At 51.9% G+C, this 11,574-nt stretch overlaps 1 protein-coding gene across 1 annotated transcript in view; it reads right to left on the bottom strand.

Moving 5' to 3' along the window:
• Mroh7 (maestro heat like repeat family member 7) overlaps positions 1-11,574 on the bottom strand; it is a 42,688-nt gene that overhangs the window by 15,713 nt on the left and 15,401 nt on the right. Inside the window, exons 10-16 of the mRNA XM_078026329.1 lie at positions 10,885-10,997; positions 10,373-10,549; positions 9,828-9,982; positions 7,465-7,603; positions 5,777-5,967; positions 2,198-2,335; positions 231-345 (exon numbers count right to left, since the gene is read on the bottom strand). Coding sequence (XP_077882455.1) covers positions 231-345; positions 2,198-2,335; positions 5,777-5,967; positions 7,465-7,603; positions 9,828-9,982; positions 10,373-10,549; positions 10,885-10,997 — 1,028 coding nt within the window. The remainder of the gene's footprint in view (positions 1-230; positions 346-2,197; positions 2,336-5,776; positions 5,968-7,464; positions 7,604-9,827; positions 9,983-10,372; positions 10,550-10,884; positions 10,998-11,574) is intronic.

Below are 11,574 nucleotides of genomic sequence, written 5' to 3'. Positions count from 1 at the left end.
ATGCCTGGCAGCCAGGGTTGGTGGTTGCCTGGGGCAGTCGGGGAGTGTGGGGAGTGTGAGGAGGGGGGCGAGCAAGGGAGGGAGACGGGTAGGGTCTTCATATTCTGAGAAATCATGCCCCCTAGAAAGGCTTTGGATGCTCTAAGGCACTGTTTGCACAGGAGAAATAACCACTGTTGTCACCTGAGGCCCAGGACAACCCCACCCCATGCCCCGGTCCCAGTTGGTACCTCCACGAAGAAGGCCGTGGCGGTGATCTTGTGCTTCTCGTCGCCTCGCTCCAGGAGCGGGATGAGCAGGTAGAGGATGCGGCACAGCTCCTGGCAGGAGTAGTGCACCATGGCCCTGGTGGGGGGACAGTCCCTTCAGGCTCTCCTGCCTCAGGGGACATGCCGGACTTCGACCATGGCACTGGAAATCCCCCAAGCCAGGGTCATCTGGGTTCCTGTGTTCCCAGGCCCTCTCCCCAGTGGGATCTCTGAGGTAACTAGTTTAACTCCTCCATTTTACAGGAGGGAAACTGAGGCCCGGAGTGAAGGCAGTGTGCCTGAGGGCACAGAGCGAGTCAGTAAGAGACAAGCTGAAGACCCCGGCTGCACAGGGCCACACCAGGAGAGAGGGACAGGAAGGAGGGGAAGTAAGGGTCCTTTCACTAAGCGCCAGGTGGCAGCCAAACCCTTTGACCTTGCTACTTGATTTGATCCTCACCATCACCTTCAAGGCAGTTGCTGTTATTATCCCCATTTCACAGCTTCGGCTGCTCAAGGGCACAGCGCTGGAAGGCAGCAGAGCTGAAGCCCCAAACCCAGGGCTCCCCCATTCCTGCTGCCTGGCTCACTCTAAGCTAGAGGTGCTCAAAGTGTCCCCTCCACCCACCACCCAGCATCAGCACCACCTGAGAATCTGTTAGAAATGCACATTCTCAGGTCCTAGTCCAGATCTCCCAAAGCAGGAACTCAGAGCAGCAGGCTCTGGAGATGGTCCCAAAGCATGCTCAAGTATGAGGCCCATGCATGATGCTCCAAAAATCAGCAAATCAAGACAATGTGGCAGGCAGGAAATAGGGACAGGAGTGAGATGGCTTGGGTTCAAATTCTGGCCCTAGCACTAGCTGTGTGATTTGAAGCAGTCACTTAACTTCTCTGGGTTTCAGCATACTCCCATGTAACCCTGGGATAGTAATAATGTAATGCCAATGGTCATGGTGAGAGAACTGAATGAGATCATCCATGTAACCACTCTCCACAAGGTGTTTAAAACATGGTTGGTGCTCAGTAAATGTAGTTGTGCCTCAAGACCCTGGGGAGGGTGCCCTCCTGAGCACTCCGGGGTAGGTTCTCCTACAGGAGACACACCACAGAAATCAAGGTGGCCCCCCTGACCCACAGGAAGTTGTGTGGATTTGAGAGGAGAGCTCTGGTCAGGACCAGTGGGTCACATATGGCTGTGTGATCCTGGGCACATGACTGCCCTCTGGAGCTAGGCATGTTCCTATGCAAAATGTGTATTAATGCCTGTCCCAGGCACCAGGATGGAAGCAAAAGCTAATCTGTGCTGACCTTACCACATGGCAGAGCTCTTCAAAATACCTTATTTAGGGCTGGGGTTGTGGCTTAGCGGTAGAGCACTCACCTAACATGGGAGCAGTGCTGGGTTCGATCCTCAGCACCACATATAAATTAATTAATTAATTAATTAATTAAAGGTATTGTGTCCAACTATAACTAAAAAAAAAAAAATAGCTTATTTAATCCTCACTCCACTCTCAGAAGTGGGTCTTACTATTTCCATACTACCAAGGGGGGATGGAGATACAGAGGGACAGTCATTGGCCCCTGTTCACACAGCAGGGAAGGGGCTCGGCGTCAGATGCAGGCAGACTGTCTCCATGGCCCCTCCCGGATGCTCTGACACCATCATTTCCACCACATTGATGTGGGAACCAAATTCCTATGAAAAGGTGCTTGGTAAATAACCTACGGGCTCTAGAACTGTCGGGGCCCACTATGTCCACGGTTACTTCCCTGAGTAAGTGCCAGGTGTTGGTGTCGTCCACCTGCCAAGGAGGACAGTAGCCCCTTGCAGAGACGAGTTGACAAAGGGAGCAATGAGTCTTGCTCAGAGAGATGGGAACCCAAGTCTGTCTGAAGATCTGGAGGTTCCACCCACCCCTGCCCGAGGTGTCCCCAGGGCTCACCTTGCCAGCAGAGACACTCCGCGATGGTGGTTCTCCGCCTGCCCCATGAGCTCCCAGCCACCCTGGTCCTCCAGGGAGGTGGCCTCGTAAGAGCAGCCCATCTTCAGCAGCAGGGTTTTCACCACTTTCACCACCCAGCTGCCAAGACAAGGGGACCGAGCGCTCAGTCACCCCGTTCTAGCAGGCCAGGCCTCCCTCAGCCCTCCACTTTCCCACCATCAGCTGCCGCCAGCCCCACAAGCTTCTCCCCCATGTCGTTAGAGGTAAGCAGTGTGTCTGCAAAGGGAGGCTCGTAAAATATTTAGCTTGGAGAACAAGAGAGCAAACAGAAGCAAATCTCCTTCCCTGGGAAGATGGGGTGTTCCCCCTCCCTCTTCCCCCACGCCTCATGCATTGCAGGAAGAGGCTGAGCAGGCTCTCCCCAGCCACCTGGTTCTCTCTCCTCCACTCCTCATCAAGCCCATGGCTGGGTGGGCCCCTGGCAGGTCAGTCCTCTCTGCTCACTTGGACACTCAGTCTCCTGTCCAGGACAGAATCCTTTACTCCCTTGGGACATTTAAGAAATGATTCCCCGCTGGGCAGAGTGGTGCATGCCTGTAATCCCAGTGGCTTGGGAGGCTGAGGCAGGACAGTCACAAGTTCAAAACCAGCCTCAGCAACTTAGAGTGGCTCTAAGCAACTTAGCGAAACCCTATCTCAAAAAATAAAAAGGGTTATGGATGTGCGCTCTGGACTCAATCCCTGGTACTAAGAAAATAAAAAGAAAGAACCATCAGGGTGCCCAGCAGAGTCCCCTGGGAACCTTTTACACCCCGGGGCACTGACCAGGTCTCTGCATTCTTGGGCTCCTGAGTAAGCTCAAGGAGCTGTGGTGGCGGGGGGGCATTTATTGAGATCCTACCGTATGCCTGGCATCGCACGGTTCTGTAGTTGTTCTTATACAGTCAGTCATAGCTTAACTACAGGATATATTCTGAGAAATGCTTTGTGGGCTGACCTTGTCCTTGTGCAAACATCACAGGGGTGCTTATGCAAACCTCAATGGTCTAGTCTACTCCACACCTGGCCTCCACCATAATCCTAGGGGACCTCCAAGGGTGTACTCACCATTGAGCAAAACCCTGTTATGAGGCACAGGACTGCAGACACAAACTTTTACTAAGATAAAAACTGACATGAATGGATAAAGTTTAAGTTTATATATAGTTTTCCAAAACATACACATGTGCTTGAAGGGTTCACCATGCACTGATCTGAGGAGCTCAGGAGACACAAAACTGCTAGTTCTTGTGATTCACAACAAATCCTGTCAGAAATCAGGAGAGCCTCATCCTTAGGAATTTGCTTTCATTTCTATCTTTACTTTTCAGTACAGGGTTGGGACAGGGATGCTCTTCCATGTGCTACACCCCCAGCCCTCTTTTTTATTTTATGAAACAGGGTCTCACTAAATTGCCCAAGCTGGCCTCAAACTTGTGATCCTCCTGTCTCATGCCTCTCAAGTACCTAGGATTATAGGTGTGCACCACCTCATTTGTTATCTTTCTTTCTTTCTTTCTTTCTTGATTCCAGGGATTGAACCCAGGGGTCCTTAACCACCAAGCCACATCTCCAGCCCTTTTTAATATTTTTTTAGAGACAGGGCTTTGCTAAGTTGCTGAGGCTGGCTTTGAACTCATGATCCTCCTGTCTCAGCCTCCTGAGTTGCTGGGATTACAGGTGTGCACCCCTGCACCCGACTTGTTTCTACTATATTTTAAATGTAGAGCAATCCCGTGTGAAAAAGAGAGCTCCACCTGAGGCCAGGGCGTTTGGAATCGGAATCATGGAGCCTTTATGCTGGTTCTTTGGAACCTGTGCTGTCAGGAGCATCCTCTAGCAGCCATGGAGGGAGTAGGAGCGTGTGGGGGAGGCCTTTTCTAATACTAGCCTCTCTGCCCTTCTTCCTCCCTCAGGAACCCCTTGTGCTGGTGGAGTGGCTGAGCTGGGTTGTTTAGGTTTGCATTCAGAGGACAAAATTGGTTTTTCTCTTCAAGTTAGGGCATTAGCGCCTTCTGCTAAGGCAGATTAGTGCTCCCCCTGCTACTGCAGCGGCCTTCCCTTCTGGGTGGCCCCATTTGCAGGGCAGCTTTGGTCACCTCCCCAGCAACCGCACTGAGCTCAGTGCATCCAGACAGCTGCAGCTGGGCCTGCCCTCTTGGCCCTCCCTCACATAGCAAGACGAGTATGTGTTTAGGCCAAAGCTTCTGGACATAGAATTAATTCCTAGTGTGTCCTCTGCAATGTTTCTTATTTCCTCAATCTGGCCCTACATTTTGACAAAAGTGACTCTACCTATCTCCCTTCCTCTTCACCCCAGTCCCAAAGATTTGCTTGTAACATCCCCAAATGACACCATGCCACCATGCAGAGTTGAACCAGGCACCATGGCACACACCTGTAATCCCAGCAGTCTGGGAGGCTGAGGCATGAGGATTGAGAGTTTAAAGTCAGCCTCAGCAATTTAATAAGACCCTAAGCAACTTAGTGAGATCTTGTCCCAAAATAAAACATAAAAAGGACTCGGGATGTGGCTCAGTGGTTAAGCGCCCCTGGGTTTAATCCCTGATACAAAATATATAAATTTCTGAATGGCAGAACACAATAAAATAATTTCAGATCAAGTTAAAAACTAGAATACAAAGGACAAAAAGTTAATTTCTTTAATATATAAGGAGCTCTTACAAATTAATAAGAAAAAATCCTCAACAGGCCAGGCACAATGGCATACACCTATAAACCCAGCAACTTGGGAAACTGAGGCAGGAAAATCACAAATCTGAGGGCAGCCTCAGCAACTTAGGCCCTAAGCAACTTAGCAAGATCCTGTGACAAAAAAACAAAAAGGACGGGGGCTGGGGCTCAGTGGTTAAGCACCCTGGGTTCCATTCCTCATGACAAAAATAATAATAATGAGACAGTTCTCTGTGTGATGAGATCTAAGATATGGCATAAGAGAGGAGCAAAAATGGGTACCTGTGTGAGGTCTTTTTTTTTTTAAATCCATGTGCATATACTACTTATTCCAATAAATAATTAAAAATTAAACTGCTTGAGCCTTACACATGCACCTAATGCAAATAATGTTTCTAGGGAGAGAGGGAGAAAATTCAATGGTGAGCTTCTGGGGGAGGAGGACAGGTTCCTGTGCTCCTGTGCTAAGCACTGCTGGGCACAGAGAGCAGTTGCTCAAAAACAGCTGCTGGATGAAGTATTAACTCTAATAAAAGTGTGCTTCTGGGACTGGGGTTGTGGCTCAGTGGTGGAGCACTTGCCTAGCATATAGGAGGCACGAGAGCTAGAACTTGAACCCAGGGAGAGCCTGGTTCCCACTCCAGACCTCAGCACCACATAAAAATAAATAAATAAAATAAAGATATAGAAAAAATACAATATCATTATTAAAAAAAAAAAAAAAAGGGTGCTTCTGCTTTCTCGTCTAGTCCCAGAGCTTTCCATTGATGGACTGCCCTGAAGCCTTGTGGAGGGTCTTGCTGTCCCCCCAGGGACAGCGGGATCAAGAGAGATGGCAGAACATACTGCACAGGTACGAAGGCAGGCGGCTGTGTGTCGGTCTTGGCATCCTTGCGAGGAGCCACGCGGCCGGGCAGGTTGAGGCCGATGTGGTAATGCACCTGAATGAGCAGGGCCAGCAGCAGCTGCGGGTAGATGCGCCTCACGCGGCAGACACAACTGTTGACGGACAGCAGCTCACACAGGCCGCTGGCTGCCTGGGGGAGGAGTGGGAGCTGGTGGCATGAGAAGGCATCTTCCCTGCACTCCTGCCTAAGGCCTGGACTTCTGCTCTGGGAGGCTGGACCTAGGTCTTTGCTCTTCCCTGGCCCAGCCAGGGAGAGCCTGGGTCCCACCCCAGACCTCTAGCCAGGTCCCATCCCAGAGTAAGAACAGCCTGTCTTTAGGTTTGGTCCAGGGTTATGATGTCATGTGACCTGGGAAGATTCATGGTAAGGGATCCCTTCCTACTTCCTGAGAATTAAAACAGTCTTGATTCCATTTTGCAGTTGAAGAGAACTGGCTCAGAGGAATGAAGCAGCTGCCCAAAGTCACCCAGCCCCATAGGGGCAGAGCTGGAACTTGAACCCAGGTTTCCAGATACCAGCTGTAGCATTCCCTGCCTCTTCCTCAGTCACAACACAGGTGCCCAGAACTGGGCAGAGATCTGGGCTTGGGTCCTGGTGCCACCACTGGCTAGCTGTGTAACCTTGGGCAAGGCACAGGCTATCTCTGAGAAGGACTTGCTTCTGAATCCTCAGAACTTATCAGTGTGCCTGGCACTAAGTAGGTGCTAACAAATACCTATTACATAAACAAATCAGCCCCCCAAAATAGTTGGGTACCTATTATGTGCCTGGTGTGTTTGCCATTGGGGATATCATTGTGAGCCAAATAGGACAGGCACTGGCTTGTGCATCTCACAAATTAACCCAATGGCCGCCCTCACACTATTACCAAATCACAACTAGGATAAATTCTCCCAAGACAAAGTATGTGAAGCAAAGTACACTATGCCCAGATCAGAGCAAGTCAGGGAGAACAGGGAGGCTTCCCCATGGAGGTGATGCTTGCATTGAGAGCTGAGGGATAAGCTGAAATTAGCTTGGTGGAGGGCATTCCAAGGAGTAGACACAGAGTGTGCAAAGGCCCTGTTGCAGAAGACTGCTGGATGTTTGGAGTTCTGACAAACACCAGTGAGGCTGCACTAGAGCAAGCAAGAGGCCTGTGGAGGGAGGCAAGGTGGGCAAGGGGTACCAGGTAGGAGCACCATGGCATTCTCTGAGGCCACGGGAAGCCAAAGCAGGGGCTGAGAAGAGCAGGTGTGCATTCTGGAAGATGCTTTGGAGGGATCACAGGGCAGGAGTGGAAGCAGGAAGGTGAGCAAGTGGTGAACCAGGTAAAGGTTAAAGGTGAGAGAGGCAGAGAGAACCCCATCACCAAGAAGGGCAAGGCCTCCATGGAGCCCTGGCTGGTGAGGACCCAGCCCCCCTCCAGCTCATGCTGTTCCCACTGCTGCAGGCTGCTATCCCCACAAGTGACACCACTATGTCATCCAGTGGGTCACAACCAAGAGCCTAGAGTCAGGGACTTGCCCAGGGAAGGCCAAGTATCACTGGCAGGTGGGACCCGGAGCCCTTTAAGCTAAACACAGCGGGAGGGAAGAAGGGAGGGAGGGAGAACAGAATGGTGGGGCTGGTGGGCTGCGTTCTCACCGCCAGGGGCACAATGGAGGCCCGGCCCTTCTTGGTGACTGGCTTTTCCTTCAAGCTGGTCAGGAGCAGATCCAGGAGGTCTCGGACATCACAGCTGGGCTTGCGCAGTATCAACTGCCTCCACATCTCTGCTCCATTACTGAGGTGGGGGAGGGGGAAGGTTAGGGGATGCCAGCAAGGAATGGTCCAGAAAACACTCTCCAAGGGAAAGGAGGCTCATGGTGATTGAAAACCCTGTTCCCAGAGACCACGCCAGGTGCTTTATATTCAATTTACTATTTCAGCAAATATTTATTGAGCATGTGCTGCACTAGGCAAATCTCTAGGGCTACAGAAGCAAAAAAGAATCGGATCCACGCAGGGTAACTGAATTTTCACAGTGACCCTCAAAGCAGGCATTGTTATTCCCATTTGATAGAAGCAGAAGAGAGGCTCAGAGAGGCGAGATTGCTAATCCAAGAAGATACAGCTAATGAGCTACAGAAGCAAGGAGTGACCAGATCTGATGTCTCCAAAGCCTGCGCTCCTCCCTTCACACCAATGAGCAGGCACCAAGGCAAGGGAGCCCTTATCACCTAATACTAGGGATCATGTCTCCTTCCCCTGAGCAGGCAGTTCCCCAGGCAGGGGAAACCCCTGAATGCAGCAGAAACCAGCCCACAGAAGTCCTGCCATGGGAAGTTGACAGAGTGCTAAAGGGTTAACAGAAACCCTTTCCCCCTCTACATGAGCATCTGAACCTTCCCTTCACTCTCTAGCTCTGTTCCCCTGGAAACCTGATAAAGATAGTATGTCAACTGTGTTGCTAGGCAACATTACTTATGGTAAAAATGGTCTTTATGACCACTTGGTAAATTGCTTCTGGACTGAAACTATCAATTAGCAATAAGAACTGATGGGGATGATGGGGACGCTGCCAGGAGCAGTGACTCTTTAATGGGATTGTCCCTGTGGAGTCCCCAAAAGTGAAGCCTCTAGAGTTGACGTAAGAGACTCTGGTCCCTGTGGTTCCATTTCAGCCAGGGTATTCCCCATGGGTCTCCTTTCCTCAAACCTGAGCTTTACCTGGGAGGCCCAAGAAACCATTTCCCAGACCCAAGCATCCAGGGCACAAAACTCAAGGAGGTCCTCACCCTAGGACTCATGCAAGTGCAGGCTTAGCACCTGGGGAGGGGCCTCCTTCAACACCATGCCTAGATGCTTGGCCTGCCTCTGCCTTGTGCTCTATCCTGACTGACTCTGCTATCACATGTGATCCCTGGAAGTCATATGAATCAGTCTATTTAGGGGCCCCAAGAAGAAGGCCCCTGATATCAGTGCATCTGAAAGATGCTGGATCATTCTATTCTTTTTCTTTTAATATTTATTTTTAAGTTTTAGGTGGACACAACATCTTTATTTTATTTTTATGTGGTGCTGAGAATCAAACCCAGTGCCTCACGCATGCTAGGTGAGCGCACTACCACTTGAGCCACATCCCCAGCCCCGAGCTGGATCATTCTAATGGGAGGATGTGTGGCTGGGTCCTCACTACCCCTGCTGATCTCCTTGGCTTCTGCAAATGACCCCAGCTGTCCTTATAAGAGCATACCCTAAAATGCTGTTTGCACAGCTCTGCATAATTCTTTCACATTTACTCAGAAAAAAAAATCATCCTAGGGTTTTGATCAGCCACTGCCTTGTTTTATTTATTCAAAGACATGGTGGGAGCATTTCCTGGGCTGAGAGGTCAAGGTCAGCCAGACTGGTCACCATCTGGCCACCGTCCCCTCTGTCCATCAAACCAGGAGCTCCCTGGAGGCAGTGAACATGGGGCATCTCCCTGCACAACTACAGGCCCAGCAGGTGCTCAGCCCAGCTGGTCTCATTACTTCATCACACCACCCACCTCTGGTGTAAATATAGGGATCAATTCCTCCTTTTGCTTCTGGGGGGAAAACTGAAGCCCAGAGAAGGCAAGCAGCCTGCCCAAGACCACCAGCTGCTGGAGGTAGAATCAGGACATGCAGGCCTCCTTCTTATGACACCAATAAGAGCTCTGGGCTTAGAGTCAGTCAGACCCAAGTTTAGGTCCTCCTTCTATTGATGGCTCAGTGGGCTCCTAGAGCAAGAAACTTCCCCTGAGTCTCAATTTCCTCATCTGTAGAATGGAGCTTTTTTGAGAACAAGAGAATGTACTGGCACTCAGCATGACACCCAGCAGTGCTCAGGAAACGATTAATGGTTTTCTAAGTACCACAGGTCATGGGCAGGGGCCATCTGGGAGGGTGAGGGGCTTCTCTAGAAGGGGGGTTCCAGCCTGGGGGGGGAGCTACTTTGTCCCTCTGAGGTATAGTGGCTGAGAACCCGCCCCCAATTGGTACCTGTCTAGCGGGAGGGGACACATGAGCAGGGCCACCACAACCTCCGTCATGAAGGAGCTGGCCAGGAGGGAGACGGGCAGCAGGGCCACCTCTCGGGCCCGAGGTTCCTGGATGTGGCTCAGCTGCATATAGATGCCCTGCATGATTTCTGGGATCTGGGATACAGCCATGAGCAGGCAGGACGAAGGTCCATCAGAAAAACCAAGAAGGCACGGGGCGGGGGGGGGGGCGCGGGGGGGCGGGGGGGGAGGAAAGAAGATGGAGACAGGAGACAGCAACAGGGGCAGGGGTGGGAGGGGACAGGAAGGAAAGAGGAGAGCAGCACGGAAGAGGGGGCTGCGTCCCACCTCCGCACCCCACCCCGCCAGGTGAGCTGGCTTCTCTGAGGGTGGAGAGCCACCCCCTGCCCTGCCCCAGTGCTGGGGGGTTCCACCACCTCCCACCCTGCTCACAGTCAGGCTGTGCCAAGGGATGAGCAGGCTGAAGGGACAGGGGAGTCCCCCAGGCCCCAGTGGCCACCCGCCTCTGCCCCCAGGAGGCCTTACCACCTCCAGCGCCCTGTGGCGGTACCACTCCAGCACTGAGCTGAGCGTGACCTCAGAGGCCAGCTGCATCATCTCCCCGGAGTCCTTCCCCCGAGCCTCTGAGCCGCCTTTCAGCCCTTCCAAAGCTGCCAGCAACAGGTCCTTTACCTGCTGGGGCCCCAGGAAGTCTCCAAATTCCTGAAGCAAAGGTGCAGAGAGAGCTCCAGACCTTGAAGCATAGAGCCAGAGCCATATAGAGGCTCGAAGACGACCTGACCTGCTACAGAGGGCATGCCACCTTCATCAGCAAGGGCTGAACCCTCTGGGGAAGAGCTACAAAAGTCGGGGTGCATGGGCCCTGCACTCAGGCTGGGTGTCAGGGAGAGGGAAGTTGTGGCATGGGCTGGGGGAGGGGCACTCAGGTGGGCTGCTGTGGCTGGAGCTATGGGGAAGCTGAGCTGGCACTTAGGGCTGCGGCACTGTCCTCCTTCCCTCCCTCCCATGGGAGGCGCGGGCTGAGGGGCAGCAGTCACCGCGATCACACGCAGGATGTTCTGGCAGGGGCTGACAGGGTTGTAGGGCCCCAGGAAGCGCTTGTTGCTCTCGTACAGCTCCTTCTTGTTGGTCTCTTCCTTATCTCTGGCTCCTGCAAGAGAAGAACCTTCCAGGTGAGGCCTGACCAGACTATTGCTCTTAACTTTTTATTAAAAGCTACAGAAAGGGGCTGGGCTTGTGGCTCAGTGGTAGAGCTCTGTCTAGCATGTGCGAGGCCCTGGGTTCAATCCTCAGCACCACATAAAAATAAATAAACAAGATAAAGGTATTGTGTCCAACTACTTCTTTAAAAAAAAAAAAAAAAGAAAAGAAAGAATGAGCACACCCAGGTAAGGTAGCTGGCACCCAAGTCAAGAAGCAGAACACAATCAGCATCCCAGAGGCCGTCTTGTGTACCCCTCTTAGGGTTACCCCTTGCTCCCCACAGGGCAGCCATTCCTGACCCCCTACCTGGAGTTCCTGGCTTTGAACTTCATAAATGGACTCATGTGGTGTGTGACACTGGGCTGGTTTCCACATATACTCTTTTTTTCCTCCCCCAATACAGAGGTTTGAACTCAGGGGGTGCGTTACCACTGAGCTATACCCCTAGTCTTCTTTATTTTGAGACAGGGTCTCACTAAGTTGCTCAGCCTGGCCCCAAGCTTGATTTCTTCCTGTCTCAGCCT

Source organism: Ictidomys tridecemlineatus, chromosome 11, assembly GCF_052094955.1.
Source record: "Ictidomys tridecemlineatus isolate mIctTri1 chromosome 11, mIctTri1.hap1, whole genome shotgun sequence".
Classification (NCBI taxonomy): Eukaryota; Metazoa; Chordata; class Mammalia; order Rodentia; family Sciuridae; genus Ictidomys; species Ictidomys tridecemlineatus.
This window is presented reverse-complemented; position numbering and strand designations above follow the sequence as displayed.